The sequence below is a fragment of the Typopeltis vanoorti genome, chromosome 7 (genome assembly GCF_054136105.1).
Source record: "Typopeltis vanoorti isolate ZY-2024b chromosome 7, IOZ_Tvanoo_1.0, whole genome shotgun sequence".
NCBI lineage: Eukaryota > Metazoa > Arthropoda > Arachnida > Uropygi > Thelyphonidae > Typopeltis > Typopeltis vanoorti.
In genome coordinates this window covers 19,434,180-19,454,107 of record NC_143555.1, presented here as the reverse complement: position 1 = coordinate 19,454,107, position 19,928 = coordinate 19,434,180, and the positions used below count along the sequence as shown (strand labels likewise).

The following is a 19,928-nucleotide window of genomic DNA, read 5'->3' as shown; positions in this document are numbered from 1 at the left end:
CAGATGATTGCATCAGTGTGGAGACAATGATCTAAAGTTTCATGTTATTTAACTGGTTTTTGGCTAGTTGTTCTGCCAAAGAGAAACATTATCGGAATTTGTAATTGGCGAGGCCGAAATCACAATGAAATCCCTTTATTTTTTATAACCATATTCGAAGATTCTCCAATCTAGACCCTTTTTCTTGGCATTATTCTCATAAATATTACTTTAGACATTCGGATAAAACTTAGTGTATTTTAGCATTTCTACAGAATAAGATGATTTATCAACAATGTAAAAATCAGCGGATGTGAAAATGTTCCATTTGCAGAAGCCTTTGGACTTAAAAACCTTTTTTGTATCCTAAAGAGAACTCGCATTTCTTTAATGCATTGCCATCAACGTGAACCACGATATTGTAACTTAAGATTTGTGCTCTCAAGTCTTCTGTGGCTACTACTGTTTGCTAAAAGGAAACATGTTTTACAATAACATCAAAGCGTTCACGTCCTTTCCAAGTAATAAGAAAGCATAGCCTGTTTCGAGGTTATTGCTCTCCGTTACAAGAAAAACAAGGAAGTTCAGATGATTCAAGAGATTTTGTATCCCGTGTGATGAAATCCTAAAAATAGATTAAACAGCGCTCATTCTGGCAGGTATCCCTCTATCCAAACATTTTACGGATAGTGATCTGCGCCTTACACGGTTCAATCCTTTTGTGTGCTGTAAATAAAAGAAAGGACTAAACGCGCGTTTTAAAGATTCGTCTCAGGATATGGGTTAGTTTTGTGTAAGCCGCTATGAGCTTCTTCGTCCAATTATCCTAGTGAAAGAACCGATATCCGGTTCTATATATTTGGCACTTCTGACCCTTACTTAGTTGTGTGTTCGTATTGGAAATGAAGGCTAATATTCCGCTTTAAAATTCCCATTTATTTTCTAAAGGACGATCCGTGGCTAATTTCACTTTGGTTATAAAGTGTTCTCCCAGTAAAACTTCTTTAACGCAGTGTACGATATTGTGATAATTAACCGTCTTCTGTGTGTGTATTTATCTATTTATTTATTTATTTACTTCCTCCACATTCCGAGTGATTAAAACTATTAAATTCAAAATAAAAATAAAACACTGTAATTAAACTATGAATTCAGCTTGCACACAAGTTCATATCTAAGGATATCTCCTATGTAACCTCTTAAAATAACCATTTTAACTAATAAGATTGAGTTTTCACACTATTGTAACCAAAATAACTGTTTAATTTACAAAAACACAAGTATAAAGCTACGCTAATGCCAGTGTATTCTTCATATTACAAAAAGAAAAACACTTAAATATGTGCGCAGCTTCCCTTCAGTTATCATAAGCCAACAGTTATCCTATATCCTAAAGTTATTTTCAGCCTTAACTGACACAAATCCTATATAGATAAATTATCATCATAACGCTAATTACGGGTATAGACCATATCGGTCTGTTCCGGTCTCATTATCCATCTAATATCCTTTTTGATGTCTACCCTGCCATCTCCTTGCAATTGGCTTACATTTTAGTATTTGTTTAGGTTCTCGGGTGTTTGCCATTCGGTTTACATGATCAATCCATTTTCTTTATAATTGTTAAGATTTTGTTTTTAGTTCTTTTAAAATGTTTTCATTCTTTTTTGATCTAATAATGTGTATTTTGAAGTTCTCATAAATCTCATTTCACCTGTTTTTATTCTTTGTTTATCTTGTTTGTTTATTGCCCAAATTTTATTGCCATATAATAATGTGGGCCTTGCTCTAAAGTATTGTATATTTTCAAGCGTGTTTCTTTTTGTACTATATTTGGAGTGTTTTATTTATCAGGCCTATAATCCGTAAAAATTTTGAAGTTTTTAATTTTGTCTTTTTCTCCTTCATATGATATTTCACATCCAAGATAACTGAAAGGATTTATCTGTTCTATTATTTTATTATTAATAACTATTTTGCTTCTAACTGAAGTTTGTCCACAAAATGCCATTGTTTTAATTTATGGAAATTTTCATTCCAAACTGTTCTACTGTAATGTTTAAATTATATATTGCTCTTTGTAAGTTGGCTTCCTTATCTGATATTATTACCTGATAAGCTGCAAATAAAAAGTATTTATTTTGTTATTCCCGGAAATTTCTATACCTTGATTGTTTAAGGTGTTCCGCTGTATTAATATTTCATTAATGTAAATATTGAGAAGTGTTGGAGACAGAGGGCATCCCTGTCTTACTCCTTCGTTTATAGATTGTTTTTCAGACAACTTTTCGTTTATTGTTATTTCATTATCTTTATATATATTCAATATTTGTAGTAAATAATGAATTATAATAACAATGAATAAATATTAGGTATATTTATTTTTCGTAATATATCAAACAATATATATCTTTTTACTTGTCAAATGCTTTTTCGTAATCTATAAACAAAAAGTGAGTTTCCAAATTAAATTCTCTTCTTTTTTCTTTAAGTAGTTTTAAACAGAAAGCAGCATCCATTGGAGGGCGTCCTTTTCTAAATCCATTTTGACATTTTAATAATATTTTTTCACTGTGTATTTTCAGTTTTTCATTAAGTATTCTGCTATATATTTTGTATCATGTATTCAATAAACTAATACCTCTATAGTTAGCAGGATTTGTTTTATCCCCTTTTTTGAATATAGGTATTGCTATGCTTGTATTCCATTCTATTGTATTTGTCCATTTGTATATATTTTATTTAAAAATTTTAGTAATCTTTGATAGAATTTGTTTCCAGCAAATTTATACAGCTCGGAGGTTACCCCATCTTCTCCTGCTGATTTGCCATTCTTTATTTTATTTTGGTTGTCCATTAATTGTTTCATTGTTATCATATCATTTAAGGTATTTTGTAAGTTTCTGGTGTAATTATTTTTGATGCCAGTATTATCCGTCCAAAGATCTGTCAAATAATCCAAGAATTCGTTTACATCTATTTCACAATTTATACTTGCAGTTCCTTTTATATCTGCATTCCTGTGTTTTATACGCATTGGGTCTTATTTTTCATGTCATTTTCTAGATATGATACAAATTTTTCCCAGCTCTCTGTGTCTCTTTCTGGTTTCTATTTTAGCTATTGCTAGTCTTTTTTACATTCATTTTCATCTTCTGTTTTTTTTGCTACTAAACCATCTTTTTAAAAGCCAGATTTTTATTTTCAATTATTGTTTTTATTTCATTGTCCCATATATGTAAATTTTTATTTTTATGATATTTTTTGTGTGTTCCTAGATTTTATATGCTGCTGAAGAAATCATTTCTTTTATATTATTCCATTCTTTCTCAATGTATTCATTTAATTGTATTTTTTCTAAGCAGTTATTAATCCTCTGTTGATATGAATTTCTTGTATTTGAATCATTTAGTAGTCTTATTTTGTAATTAGATTTTGTTTCTCAAGTTTGTTTATTTTGTTTGTATTTTTTGTAGCCAGTTTGGTGGAAATTTTAGTTTTGCCTAAACTAAATAGCGATCTGTGTCAATTTCTAGCCCTCTTCTAACTTTAACGTCTAGGAAGAGGTTTGCTGCTTTTTCATTTGCTATAAAGTAGTCTATTATTGATTTTTGTCCTCTTGCACACCATGTATATTTATGTATATTTTTATGTTTGTAAAATGTATTCATTATTTTTAAATTATTATATTGTATAATCAATGAGTCGCTTTCCATTTTTGTTTACTGTTGGTTCTCCAAATTTTTGTATATTATTGTTTTTTTTTTTCATTCCTATTCTGGCATTAAGATCTTTGGCTATAATTATATGGTCTGTTTTTAATTTTTCATATATTCCTTGTAACTCTTTGTAAAAGTAATCAATTTCTTCTTCTTTACCTTCTTCAGGAGCACGCACTCCAACAACTGTTCATTTTCCCTTATTTAATTTTAATCGCTCTTCTAATATTCTTTCATTCCACTATGTATAATGAGTTATTTTTGCTTTAATTGATTTATGGATCCAAATCATTACACCAGCTTTTACATGCATTTGTTTGTCCACTCCACTATATATGATATTGTAGTTCGCTGTTTCTTTAAGTTTCTCTTTTATTTCTGTAAGAACTGCCATTTTTATATTTTCGTCATTTAAAATTTTATCTAATTCTTATTTATGTGCTATGCTTATAATATTCCGTGTAGCATATTTCACTACGTTTTTCTTTTTCCTAAGTTTCTTAATATTTGCCAGTTTGCGGTCGTTTCCCATGTTTTCTGTACTGTTTGGATTTCGTTGAGACTTTAAAGTAATATGTGTTTCCCTATGTCAAGTGACTACCATGACGATAGGTATCCTAGTGGTGGGGCTGCCACCTTAAGACAACTAGGCTTGCCTTTTTTTTTTTTAGTAGATAGTGGAAACTACAGTTTCAGAGGAAAGAGTCACCCTCTCGCCCTCGAGTTGCTCTAATAGCACTGGGGTGGGGGGGGGAGTAAGAAGTAAGAGAGATTAGAAGGGAAAGAAGAGTAGAAGACCAGTCTCCAGATATGATATACCTAGTGTATATTGTACTTAGTAAGATCAGGTCTAGGTTGGTATCTCGGGTTTGCATGCCCGTACTCACCAATGTGAGTCCCTGAAAAGAATGGATAAATGGGGACAATAAACTTCACAGTTCTCTTTACACAATAATATCCTCTTAATAGTTCGTTTGTAGCGTTTTTTCTGATCAGTCTTCATGTATTGAAGATACAAAAAACACGGTTTTGTCCTGCTGTGTTGCTTTTTTGCTTTCTGAACAGTTGAACGCTTAGCAACATCCGGTAACGTTCTTTTCACTTCTGCGCATGCGTTGAAATAGAATACTGCAACTTCCGATCCATTCTCCTGTGGTGCGTTGCCATTACAGCTTTCAGCGCTGGGAAACGACAAAGTTCTTTCTTCCTAGCGAAAAAAAGGTTATTTAATTATAATTTCGTTATGAGTTTAACATTTCTTCATTCCACAATCTTTTATACACCGCGAGGTAAGTTAATTTAATTATTTTCACAATATGAATACAGCGGTGCCTTTCGCTTCCCTTGTCATTAACATTTCGTAAACAACTTTCGTCCAAATAAAAACGGCGCACAAGTTTAAAAAAGAAACAGCTCGTGCAAAATCACAATCACCCTCTAACAACTAATTTTAATAAATTTATTTTACATCTAAGCAAGATTTCAGTAGCCAAAGATAAAAAAATAATATTGCGAAACTTGCTCGCGACATACATTTAAGCAAACATTAATAACTTCGTAAATACCGCATTGTTATTAACTTTAATTCAGTTTATACTTTTAACTGGTGAGATATCTGCATAATACATACATCCTACAGTCTCATACCACAATCTGCTTATGGTAGTTTACGGGGAAACACGTCATATTACTTGGAGTTCCTCTAATTCGCTCGCGTGTCATCACTTTACATGATGCTGCAAAGTTTATTTCCAGCTAAGAGATTTGCTGACATTAACAGAATTGCTACACGCTGAAGATTAAGGACACGCAAACCAGGATTAGTTTAAGTATCTTCACAGTAAGAGGCACGAAGAAAAATGTGTAAGATGAGAAAGCATTTTACGATAAGGTTAGATAATTTATTGATTGGACTTCGTATAAGACTAACCAGTAAATGGCGAAATTTATTCACAATTTCAAGCATATGCACAGCAAAAACAAGATTTAATTGTATTTACAGTGGTATTTAAGGCTATTGTGATACGTAATAAGTCCTCCAAATGTTTCTTTCATTACAGTGATTTATTTAAAAAAAAAACTGTTTCCAGTAGGTGAATAGCCGATATTGATTTGAATATATTAAACCTGCTTGTTATTTCCTTTGAAGATAGAACAATATAAGAAAGGGTGGGATGGAAAACCATACATTATTAGATTCATGATAATAACTCAATAAATTTTACTTGTAAATATTTTTACGATAAAAAATAGAAAAAATAAAAATAGGACACGTTTTCAATAAAAAATATTTTATTGTAAAGTGTTGGTAGAGTGTACATTGTAAAAATATTTTATTGCGAAATGAATTGAATTAAATTAACACTTAACAATACTTCCAGAACATGTGCTGATAGAGTGTGCTTTGCTGGATCTAAGGATAATCCAAATTTACTATCCTTGTATATAGTAAGTTGTTTGGATGCCAAAATGACAATTCAAGCGTTATAATTTGTTAACTTTTGCTCTGCATTGAAGAGTTATTATACTGTATATATATAATATCGAAGCGTTCCAATAGAAAATTGAACATGATATCGGCACGAAATATTAACTGTGCTAAAAAAATAATCAGCAAACCTGAAAATGTCCCAAAGATGAACTTTCCGTCACCTCAGGCTTTCAGTAAGCAGTTGTTGGTATCAATTTATCACCTCAGTACATTAATAATGACCACTCTGATATCGTTTATCTTTCAATTAAAAGTTCATGTAAAGAAAAATGGATTCCTTGTTTAACAAACTCAACACAAGAATCCCCCCCCCCACACACACACACAGTAAAACCGTCCAAATGAATATTTAATCAGTTCAGTACACGCATTAATCATGTTTAATTTTCATAAAACTTAAAATAGGAAAATGTATACGTTTTCGTAAAGTATATTGTTCAGTGAACAATCATGCAACCTCATAGTTTAATGCGTGAAGGACATTTTTGCTAAGTGGAGCTGATCTACTCATTTCTGCAACGCTGCAGATTGTCAGAACTTGATTCAAATTCCATGGTTTTGGTTAATGCGAAAAGAAAATTTAATTATAAATACCAAATTCGTAAGGTTTTAATATAGTAAACATTTCTCAGACAATACAAAATGAAGTATTGATTTGGTTCAAATATAATACATCTCCGTTTAATCTTGGCAAAATCTTCACTTAGTAAAAAAGAAAATCTAATGAACGCATGGGAAGTATAGTACTTGATCTCTCGGTTGATACTGTAACGAACTATGTATATAACATGCTGTATTTCATCTTCAGTTTTTTTGTCCTTGTATATTCAGAAATATGAACAAGGCACTCGCGCAGTAAGTTTGTAGCATAAGGAGGATGCTTGTTGTTGGAGAAACCTGGCATTGAATCTCAGGAAGCAATAAATATGAGAGATTATTAACGTAAATGAGTTTGGTTGGGCTCTCATAAAGCGGGATTTGCCCCTGAAAAACAGTTAATTTTAATTTCATCGTGGTATTAAACGCGTAACACACCGGCTACAGCCTCAGATGTCAAAGCTAACCACAGCCAAATGCACAGGCTTATTGCATTAAAGGTACATCACCTTCGATATACACAACTATTTCTGGGTAGCGTAATTTATTTCAGATAACTTACCGATAGATTTCTTCCGCTTCAACCAACTGTGTAGTTCGGAGGTTGCAGCCTGCAACTTGTAGTCTACGAAGTGTTTCCCTGCTGCATGTAGTCTGGAATCTTAAATTTCTTCCATCAAGTTGGGCTAATTTCCTATATGACTTTATGAATTTTAATGTATTTCAAATTTTTTTTCATTGAATAAAGAAGTCTCTTGGCAATCGGATTATTATACGTGCGTGTACACGTAAACGCCTTATGCTGTGTATATTAGGGGTCATTAAAAGTGAACATAAAGGGAAATTTAATTAAATGTTAAACATTCGGTCCTCTCTATAAGACCGCTTGCAAATTATGGTCTGATAGGAAGAATAATTATTTTGTTAGTGTACTGTGGTACTTAGTGCGTGTGTGCTTTTGTCGTTTTTTGTTTGTAGGAAAAAAATATTGAGTTTCTGCGAAGAAAAGTCTTATCTAAATGTAATGAGTTATCACGTTTCAATGAGAAACCCCCAGAAGGGTTCCTCGCATTCATCTACGGTAGCAACGGTATAAACTCACATGGTCAACAGGACTAAATCAAATCTTTATATACAAATTTTAGTTAACCGGCCTTGATGAAATAACTAATTAACATTTTCTTTATACATTTTCTCGCTCTTTTCTTTATTCTGCTCTCTTTATTCAGCAAAGTGGAATAAACCAGCTGTCATTCTATTCTTATATAGTCTTGAACTAACTTACACTCACTTTAAATTGCTTTTCTTTTCCTTCTGTTTGATAAATTCTTCATTATGTACCCACCGATTCTCAACATTATGATACAAATCCAACCGGAACGTGAATGACCTTGAAATAACTTCAATCCTGTTAGCATCTGCCTGTCTTAATTCTATCCGTTCAACTTATATTTTCTCTTCGAATCGAAATACATGCTTTTGTTTATTAACATTTTAGACCCCACTTACCTATTCACTCATATCTACCCAGCAAGGTGAGTATTATAAACAGTAGAGTACCCTATTTGAATGGCTCACTTATTATACACTGCTTGGAAAGAAGTCAACGGGCACCACAATGTGAGGAACAAACAGCCATGGCGCTCACCTTAATAACATGTAAGACCTCCTTCCGCTGCGATGACTGCAGCAATCCTAAGGGGGATACTTTCCACAAACGTACGACAGCGAATCAAAGGGATTGAACTGGAGCGTATGGGCGAGGTCAAGGGATAACATTCCAGGATCTCATTACAAGAAGAATGACAATGAGATCGTGGACTGCTGTCCCTTGACCTCATCCATACGCTCCAATTCAATCCACAGATGTTCAATAAGGTTGAGATAGGGCTCTGCGGATGACAGTCAAGTGTGGTTACATTCATGTAAACGCAGTTATAGTCTTATGACACGGTGCACTGTCTTGCCGAAAGTGAAAATAGGAAAAACAGGAGCATACCTCCACCTCCCGAATTTCATTGTTGGGGTTGCGCAATCTGGTAAGAGACGTTCACCAGGCATTCGTCGCACCCATAGAGGATGTACGGTATTTCGTCGCTCCACAACACTACTTTCCAGACTTCCATGCCTCGCTATACACTCTTTGCGCCACTCAACGCGATGCTGTATGTTGGTTTGGGTAATGTGGGGCTTGCATGTTGTGGTACTACTATGGAAACTCATGTTGTGAGCCTCGGCTCTGAATGTTTATGTGCAGATTTGTGTTCTACTCGATGCCCGGATCTCCACATTCAGTGTATCGGCCGACGAATGGTGATATTATCTATCGTAGCAACCTACGAACACGTTTGGTGAGTGTGGTGGATTGTCCTCTGTGGGTAGCATTTGCAATTGACTTCCTGCGCTTCCATCTCAGTATGGTATCACGTATTTTGACCCGGGTTGTCAATAATTTGTCGAACAGATAGGCCTGCATTTACATGGCATCCTCTCACAGCGCATCTTTCAAACTCCATCAGTTCCTTTCTAGCAGTCATTTCACCCGGATATCATGCCATGTAACGAGTCACGTGTTTCTAGCCGGTATGAACTAGACGGATATGATGCTCCCAAGCACCTTGCCCAAGTGGGTGTCCGTTGACTTCTTTCCACGCTGTCTGTATTGTCCTGTCAAGTGTCACCTCCATCCAAGAGTTTGACTATTATAGACATCTACTTGAGATCCATGATGTGCAGTAGATAGAATATCGTAAAGTTCTAATCTCTTCCATCTTGCACATAATATTCTACGTCTGCAGATGTGTGTGTTTTGGGGTCGGTTTGTGTGTTCTGAAGAACAGAAAACAGTTTTATCTCCTTATGAGACTTGCTAACGCACCATTGGAAAAATTGAATGGTTCCTCATGTCATAGATGGGAATCGTGGCGTTTTATTTCCAAACCAAAAGGATTAGACTATACAAATGAGCTACGGAGGCTGTTTATATATTAATATGTATTTTGTATGACTAACGACGTAATCCCTTAAACAGAACTTTTCTAATTATTAAACTATCATTACGACTTGCAATACCATCTTGATGGGAAAATATTTCTTTTAACTGGTGTTTTTTTTTTTTTTTTTTGAACTGATCACACGACATCTGGAACTGTTTTGCTTCTGCAAGATAAGCATTTGATGAATCCGATCTCATGGAAAATTAAAAAACAACATAAATCCAGACATTATCAAGAATAATGATACAACAACCTAAAAGCAAGTTTTGCCCTCATAAAAGTGTTCCAACGTCATTTTTCTTGGATGTATTTCCTAGCTCATCATCTCTTGATTCTAACGCGGAAGTGAACACGCGAGAAATAACAAGAGCTCTAAATCCAGACATGTCAATAATGTACATCCTAAAACAGTTGGAGTTTGTTATCCAGTTAAACAAAAGCTTCCCGCAGCTAAGGACTGATCGTTACGTTAATAAGTATATGCAAACTTTTGTTTGTCTTTAGCTAAGACATATAACTTTTAATAACTCGACTTCGAAAGTATTGATCATAGTTAAATAAAAATTATAATGCGTAGTGAAACATTTTTTTAGTAATAAAATTTTGGTTTGTTAAAAATAAAAGATAATTTGTAAGACATTCGTACCAACCGGTTATCAAATATTAATATTAACGGTCCTTAGCCATTTATGAACTTACAAGAGTACAATTACGCTTTACACACTTCCGGAACACAAGAATGTATATGTTATTTACATGCGATAATATTTCGTGTGTAACGAAAGTTGCTTTTGTTTCTAATAGTTTAGAGACTTTTAAAAAAATTAATGCTAATTTCAGTTGAAAGTTAGTACTAAGTAAAGTTATATTATTAGTGTTTATTTTTCAAAGAAATCAACGATATGTGAATAATTTTCTCCGAAAAAAAAATATATGCTGTATGTATATGAATATATTGCATGTTGCTTTATTTCACATGGCGTGCGCAGGGATTTTCCGAAGTGGGGATACACTATCTCCTATTTTCCTAAGCTTAACCATTCCTTAAATTAATATTTTATAGTATCCAGGATGTTTTCTCTTACTAGTAATTCATCATAATCACAATTGACATTTATGTCTTTAGAGGTGAAGCAAGATGCTTTTCATATTCCCCGCTATCTGTTGTGGTTACAGTGAGGGTAAAATATATGAGCAGTTTGCTCGCCCCGAATGGGAATGGAGATTATGCATCGCTATAGGAGGTTAATATAGCTTTTCTTCTATATTTGAATATGTCCGTTGTCTCGTATGCTGCAGCTTGCTGAACCAAATCGTTGGGGGTGTGTGGACGTCTTTAGGAAAAACTTGGATGCTAAGGATTGTAGAAAAGAGAAAATATAGGGCATATTTGTATCTCTATGAAGTTGATTGTTTCTAACATACAACGGGCCGTTCAGAACCATTCTAAAGCACTTGTTCTGCACTCGTATCTTGATAATGTTAGTATTAGAGGTGTGGATCTAGGCTGGAGAGGCATAGGTGATTATAGGACGAATCGTCATCTGGTATAGCTGCAATTTGATTCTGTTGCTGAGCTTGCTATTTCTGTTAATTAGCGGATAGATCTGAGCTATGGCTTTAGATGCCTTTGCGCACGTAGACTTGATGTGTTGGTTAAAAGATAGCTTTTTGTAGAGAATTACACCGAGGGAATTTGTTTCTGTTTGCCAGGGAATTTTAGTATTGAATAGTAACACATCTCCTGCAGGAGACATTGGCCTTTTGAGAAAAGAACGGCTGAGTTTTCTGGGGTTGACTTCCAATCTCAATTTGGAGAACCAACCCTCCAGCTTTAGAAGGTTTTCTTGAAGTTTTCTGGTAACGAAATGGGGTCGGAGAGATCTGGTTCGTATTGCTGTATCGCCCGCATACAGGGCCAAAATGGAAGACATCGGATTGTGCTGGATGTCTGACATGTATACAGAAGACAGCAATGGAGCCAGTAGAGAACCCTGCGGCACTCCAGCAAAGATATGGTGCTGGGACGATGTAGAACCGTTGACTTTGACTTGCATTGATCTATTCTGAAGATATGAATGGATTAGATGAACCATTTTTAGTGAGGTACCGGCAGAGATAAGTTTGTGCAGGAGTCCTAAATGCCAGATTTTGTCAAATGCTTTTTTTTTGCACTGTGCCTCTAGATTCTTTAGTATGGCTTCTGCTTTATCTATCTGTGTGGACTAGGCCCTGGTTTGAGATTATGGGGGGAGGGATCTGTTGTTATTTTTGACATTTCTCAGTAATCCCCAGATAGAGTGATCAATAGGTGAGATAGTCCAACTTTTCATCCCAAACTTGGTTTCTATGAGTTTTAAGTGCATCTCTCACTGCCCCGTTCAATCTATTAAGTACTGTTTTGTCCTGAGGAGCGCGAGTGTTACGAAATCTCTTCCTAGCTCTGTTCTTCTCTCTCTCTCTGATCGGGTCCATAATATCCTCAGGCTTGGAAACAGGTTTGTGGAAGGTGCAACCATTATAGCGGACTTAATCTGTTGGGTGAAGCTAGTCACTGCAGATTCCACATCTTCTGGTGTGCATATGTGAGGGACGGGTCCTATTTGATCCCTAAGTGCTTTAGACAATCTCTCCCACGATATGCCTGAATGAGAGGGAGGAGACAGGCATTCTTGTTCTCCCAATTGCAGTAGAATTGGGTTGTGATTCGACGACAGCTCGTTTAGTGATATAAGGCTGTACTGTAGTTTAATGTCTTGCAGGATAGCTATATCCAGGATGTCAGCAGTGCCAGACGTACTGAGATACGTTGGTTCTGTAGGTCCAGCCACAACAGCATAGTTTGATCCTCTGTAACTGGAAAGGATTGCGACCATTTTTATTGGTAGATTTACTCTTCCAGGTAGGATGTTTTGCATTGAAGTCTCCAGCGATGACGACCGGTCCTTTTATTCCAAGGATGGCATCCAGATCTGAGGTCAATAATGTCTTTAATGAAGGGTTGTACGCAGAAAAAATTTTAAGGTTTCCAATTGAGTTTGTGCGGACATTAATTCCTGTGATTCCGAGGTTGGTGGTTATAGGGTTGGTTATTGAATGATGGTTGATATAGTTTTTGATAAGGGTGGCTGTACCTCCACCTCTATACCCAAGTCTGTCGTTTCTGTAAATCTGATACCCTCTGATTTTTAGGATGTCAGCAGGCCTCAGGTGAGTTTCGTTGATTAGAAATATATCTGAGTTGTATCTATTATTTAATTTCTGGATTTCTAACAGTTTGTTTTTGATACCGTCGGCATTCCAAGCGATAATCCTAAGCGAATATGGGGCAATTCTTTTCCTATGCATCAGAGAGCGCAGATAATATGGATTGGATTTGCTGTAAGAATCTTTTTATAACACTTAGTGATGGATTTGAGTTGCTGAAATCCTGCAGCATATTTTTAAGAGAAGAGGTGATAATAGCTGATTTGAATGTGGATTAGTCAGGTTCTGGGTTTGTACTATCTGTTTGGAGCGGGCCACATCAGCATATGTTCTCGCTTGATGTTGAAGATTCATTTTCTTAAGGGGCTCAGTTAATGATGGGCTAGCACCTGTTGTCATGCTCTCACTCTTGGAGGACTGAGGAGCCTGAGCTTCAGGAACTCTCGCACTAGGTGACAAGGTAGATTGATTATTTGGATTGTTCCATCTGTTTTTGGGATGATGTATACACCCTCTATAATTAGCAGCGTGGGGACCCCCCACAATCAGCGCACTTAGCCGGGGCGGATTTTGGCTTGGCGCAGGTATTTGTGGGGTGATCCTCATTTTAGGTGTTTGAACTGAGCTTTGCATAGCTTCTGGGCATGGCTAAATTTTTGGTATTGTGGCACTGCCCAGAAGATAATCTTTTCCGGAGTGTTTTTCTGGTGTGATGATGAGACCACAGACTGTTTTTAAGTTGTAGATATACTCGTAAAATATACTCGTGAATCACTACTAGGACTAATGGCATGGGAGTCTTGTCTGCTTTGTACATTCTGTTGACCTTGACTGAAGGCAGATCCTGAGAATTAAGGTCAGCAGCTATTTCTGCTCTGTCAATGTCTTCACAGACACCACGAAGGACCACTTTTAAGTTTTTTTTCCGAGCTGAGCGCAAAGGTATGATACTGGATGCCTCTATCGTCCAGTTCTTTGGTCAACCTTCTATAGTCTGTCACTGGCTGGATCTTTATGCCTTCATCCATGTTTTTTGGCCTTAATGAAGCGAATGTGCAGATTGGACGTTGTGGATCTTAAAGTGGCCCACTTCTGCTTTTATCTAAGGATGATCAGAGGCACCTTTTCTTTGGAAGAAATAGCGGCGTCCGAACCCTGAGAATCCTGTTCCATTTCGTTATCATTGTGCGGTTCTTCTGTGGGTCTTCGCTTTTTGCGTGCGCGCATTTCTACAAAGTCTGAAGGAGTAGAAGGCACCGATTCTAACTGATCTTCTGCGGCAACGTCTGTAACATTTTCCTGGGGAAACTTGTCGCAAAGTTTCACTTCTCCCGGTCAATTGTTGTTAAGTAGTTCACTTAGTCTTATAAGTTCTCTATATACCTCCGCGAATATTGTCTCATTTAGCTGTTTTTCCATGACTATCAATGTGAAGTATCTAAAGTTGAAAAAAAAAAAAAAAAAACGCTTACCGTGCAGTTGTAGTCTTACCGGCACTGCTACAGGACTCTGAACTGTTTTGGTAAGAGCACTGATTCCAAAATTGCATGATCTTTAAGACACATAATATAATAAACGCACCACAGTTTCAAAACTGACCAAACTCCCATTATTCACTAACTGAACATTTCATCATCACGGTGATAAGACCTTATATTTGATGTGCTAATAATCCTTTCGTAAACAGATGTACATCACTTAAAGACGGGAAATTCCACTCCCTCCACACCTGCCTGAGTACGCCACCGCATTAATTTTAGTTTATTTAAAATGCAGAGAGGTTTTATAGCCACTGCGAAATGTACCTCTGAAAATAATCAAGTATAATAAAATTCATTTGCACAGTACTATAATGAGCAAACACTCCATATCTGAATAATGCACAAATAGAAAACTGATAAGCTTTGCCTAGTTATTAACTACAAAGCTCATAATTTGTTTGCAAGATCTCAAGGATTTCATTGCTTGTTTTATTCCCTCCCACAGATGAAAAGTTCCCGATGCTAGATGATTCGCAATCGAAAGGTCAACATTCAAGCAATAAAAAATTACCAAAACGGACACGTAAAGTAGAAGGTACGAAGAAATATCAATATTCGCACTTTTTTTAGTATTAAAATATTTTTATGAAGAATATTTAATATCTTACCGAAAATCATAATATCACATTGATTTTCTTAGTGCAATATCTGCACCACAGTGTTTTCCATCACGTACCCAGTATTAGCATTTTTTTTAGCCTAGAAATATGCGTTATGGTTGGCAGTAGCGCCCTCTGCTACTTTTGTCGATATCTTCATTCTTACAATAATACTTATTTAAATATAAATACAAAAGACAAACGACGCAACGTTATACAAATACCTTTAGAAATATGCGTATGATTGGCAGTAGAGCCCTCTGCTACTTTTGTCGATATTTTCATTCTTACAATAATATTTATTTAAATATAAATACAAACGACGCAATATATAAACACATTTACTGCACAGAGTCGGCCATTACGCATTAACATTTTTTTTTTTTAAAGCCTTGTTGAACGTATTTTTATTTAACAACACTATACAGCATTTTCTATGTACAAAATAATTCACGTATCCTATTGTGGTAAATATTCTATGTGCTACAGTTAAATATAATAATTTAACAGTTTAACAAAAACGAATCTGCCATCTCAAGAGTGCAAATAGATATAAAAATAAATCTAAAATTACTGTAAAGCAAAAGAATCTTATATTTAAATAAATATTTAAAATAAGATTCCCTTATATACACTCATTTGTGACGACATGCCATGTAATATAATGCCAAGCGCTCGATTTCTTCTTCCATTTGCCGGCAAAGGTTGGTCGATTGGTAGTGCCTCTGCTACTAATGGCTCAGTTAAGTAAGTTTGAGCGCGGTTAGTAGTTGGAAGGAGACCAATCGTTCTATGCTGTTGGCACACTCTCCCTCGATGAGTCTTTGGACTCCCTGGAGGTGTCTAATAATAATAATTATCCAAATTACCATCATATAATGAAAGAAAATTTCCGATTAGTTTTATAGTATCTCGGCTTTAAAATAAAGTTAACAAATATTACAACAAAGCATGTAGTGGTAGCGTGCTTTTCGAGAAAATCATTTTATTCTTTGTTTTAATGATCTGCTTATTAGAAATGTGTAAACAAAATTGCTTGTTCAACATGCTCCTTCTCAAATAGTAATAATAAACTATTTATCTTCGCTGTAAGCTAGTATATTCCTTTTCACCATTCAGAATGTTCGAGGATAAAGACGTTTTTAGGCAGTATAAACACGCTAACGTGTTTAATAACTGATAATTAGCTTCAACAGGCCTATTAATTCAGCCATTCTTATAGAGATGAAGGGAGTGTTTCATAACACAAGCCAATTCTGAAAATAGTCTCCCAAACCTCTAGAAACTTTAGCATCACAGTCTTTTCCATTTGCTACTGTGAGGAATATCCAGAATTTAGTATGCCATTACTGATACTGAAAAAATATGATGAAAGTAATCAGCGTGAATTTTGAGTTGGTTAACGTCGTTTTTGTTTCTTTTAACTCCTCATAGATATTATTGCCCTGAGTTTGTAACCCATACGAAATGGATCAATTATCTAGCGTGAAAGCGAAAGGATCGGTTTTAGCAAGATATGTTTTGCCTATGTTTTCTATTTTACTTTTCTTTGTAATATTATGGTTGAGAAAGTTAACATTCTTAAACGTAAAGGTTGATTTGTGTTTATTTACATAATACAGGGTGTTTCAAAAAGAATGACCCGATTTCAAATAATTATATTTAATAATGAAAATGCGGTAGAGTTACAAACTAAATTACCAAATATGAAGTAAGGCCTAAAGTTTCACTCACCACAATTACAAATGCTCAATGTCGCATTCATTTGTGGTTGCAGAGATATACAATTTTCAAATCGATAATTCTTTTTGAAACAACCTGTATTGCCAACTGTCGAGTGCAAATATCGTGTAACTTTTTTTTTCGTTCTTCAAGTTTTAATGTGAAATAATTCAAATTAAGTTTCAGTACCAAGGTAATTCTTATGCCAACTGTATCGACTTCCCTTGGTATTGAACTGCTTAAAAAAACAAAAAAGACTACTTCGAAACATCCTGATTGTTGCCTTTTTAATAGCGCAATACTTTTGGTTTTCAGTGTGGATATTATTCCACTATCTATCCGAATAAACTTTGGGTCCTAATCCCAGCAGAGTCATCTATTGTGAGTGATTAAATGGCAAATAAATTTCATCACGTGGTGGGAGACTACCATATCACTTAATGGATTCCTGAAGCGCTCTTGAAAACTTTCAGGTTAACCCTCTACGGTGTCCTGATCATCTAACCCATACGAGATCACGTTCCTTTGAATTAATGCTAAAGCAATGCACACCAAAGCTGACGCCAGCCCCGAAGACAGTTCACTAACTGTTAAGAAACGTTTTTGAAGTTTAATAACGTAAGCATTATGTGGCTTTACTGTGTCATGATTTCATCTTTCTTTACAAAAATCAAGAAATACTTTTGTCTTTTAATGTGATCTTGCGCAGTTCCGATTGTCAGCACCCTGTTTGCTTTCTGAACAGTTGATTAATTACAAAGCAAAAGTAGAGGATTACGGAGGGCTTAATTCTTGAGAACAGCTACCAGGATTACGAGTGTTGCATTTATCTTTGGATTTCGGGGGTGGGGGGGGGGGGTTAAAAGCCATTGGAATATTTAACTGGACAGCAATCGATGCATTCAATAACTTTCAGGGGAAAGAAATTCTGGACAACATACTTGTTCCGAATTGCTTATAATTTTTAATTAAATTTCTTTGTGTGGTTGTTCGTCTTTAGCGACAAAAGCGTCTGTGTCATTCCGCGGTTACGTGGCATTTTTAAGAAAGGCCAGGCAATTCTTCTAGACTCGTTATTTATGGCAATAGTTCTAACGTATGATGTTGCTTTCCCCTCCCGCGCACCCCATAGGAAGTTCTTAATGGTACGTTTCACCCTTCCATGGTCTTTTGTTCTCCCACTTGGATACTGAGTTACTTATTAAAGATAATTTAATAATTATTATTACATGACACCTCCAGGGAGGTCCAAAGGCTCATTGAGGGAGGGCACCTACTCTACAACTGTCTCCAACTACAACGAACTGCGACTACGCCATCTGCCGTCCACCACCACTAGTATTTTCATAGACAATTGCTCTGACATTGGTTTTGTTTTAAAACACTGCATTTTGTACTGGTTCATTAAGCTAGCTATAATAATAATAATAATAAACAAATACAGTCAAATGCATTTTTATATGCGGATAAGTCTGAAATAATCACACTGAGAAATAATACGAGCACAAAGAGCAGTCCTATTGAAAACTGTATTGACCCAGTTTTCTCCAGTGGGGAGGCTATTAAAGACGACACAGCTTTATATATGAATTTTAAGCATAAGACTATTTCTTTAAGCGGCGGGAGCTCCGCAAATCCTCTTCACTTGGGGCACATAGGGGATGACTGAATTTTGAATGAGCTAGAATTACTTATCTGAAGCATGACGAAATTCGAACATTTCATTAGGACTCGTACATTCAGAACAGCAATACCACCATTCGGTTATGAAGCTCAGAGATTCTGTCCCGTTTAAGATATGAAGTGCATTTATAAGAGATTTCAGGTGAGTGTGCGTTAGTAAGTCTAACGCAAAAGCGGCACGCTTTCCCTCTGGGAAAACTCGTTTTTATTCCGACAGTGTTAGCGTATCAAATTAACGATCTTAAAACCACTTTTTGTTCGGTATAGATTGATAAAAATGGCTAAGCTCTTTAATAATTGCGTTCAGATGCGTAGAATATAATAAAAATAGTAAGAAAAAATTTAGGAGGTGCCTAAATGTTTGACGGAAAAAAAACATTGAAAGTTTTTGACCTCGATGGTGTTGCATTCACGACAGAACCTTGAACCAGTTTAGACAAAATACGAAAAGGCACTTTAAAAATTAATATCTAATATTATTCCGTTTCATCATAAGGCAGAATTACATATTTAAATAATAATGAATAAAAAAAGGGACCAAATATTAAAAAAGAAAAACTTAATTTAGCTCCTTTCTGTGAGGCGTTAGTGCTACTCCTTGTTAAACAATCAAGACTGCTTTATCGAGCGCAAAGAAGTTAATGCAACTTTGAGCATCTGATCTCGCCATTGAATTTAATTTGAATTGCTAAGTTCTTCATAAAACCTTATGCAATTTGCAACACTTGGGCTAATAAATTGAATTTGTATAACCAAACTCGCATAGATGGAGTGATAATTTATCGGAGTTGCTACGTCATAGGAATCCAGATTCTTTATAGCTGACTGTATCAGACGGAATGTGCTTGAAGGGTTCTCGGATTTCCTTCCGACAATTTCAAGAGGAGACGAGTAAGAACACAAAAGAATGAAGAGAAGGGTTTCATGTATGGACAGGTGAAGAGATCCACGCAAGAACAAGTAAGGCTAATAATGAATACCGTTTCACACACAACGTGGTGTTCTTTTATGTTTCAAAGCAAACGTTGATGTCCTACTTGTGGCCATCTGTTCGGTGTAATTTTTCCAACAGTCATAAACATCCCTGTTGGGAAATGTACCTTCTTTGAAGTCATTTTTCTATTGTTCTATGTTGATTTCGTTTTTTGAAAGGGAAAAGAGAAAGTATTAAAGCATATATCGTTTATTTTAATTCCGTATAATTTATGCAAAGTCTACAGAGTATCACAAATACTATTATGTTAAAGTAAATTATGTAGCGCATGCATTTCATTGTACTCTGGCACACGTGATATTCATTTGAACATGGTAGTCTCAAGAGTCTGAAGTTTGTGTCGCTTATTTTCTTGTATTTTAATTTATGAAACAGTTTTATGTTCCATTTGAGATTTTAT

General features: G+C 35.4%; 1 protein-coding gene across 10 annotated transcripts in view; it reads left to right on the top strand.

The window, feature by feature from the left end:
• LOC150104524 (neurotrimin-like) overlaps positions 1 to 19,928 on the top strand; it is a 569,050-nt gene that overhangs the window by 537,062 nt on the left and 12,060 nt on the right. For 9 of the 10 annotated variants that reach the window (XM_090395720.1, XM_090395721.1, XM_090395726.1 and 6 more), the window contains one exon: positions 14,976 to 15,065. The exons of the other annotated variant lie outside the window; for it this stretch is intronic. In XM_090395720.1, coding sequence (XP_090251846.1) covers positions 14,976 to 15,065 — 90 coding nt within the window. The remainder of the gene's footprint in view (positions 1 to 14,975; positions 15,066 to 19,928) is intronic. 10 annotated transcript variants of the gene reach the window in all.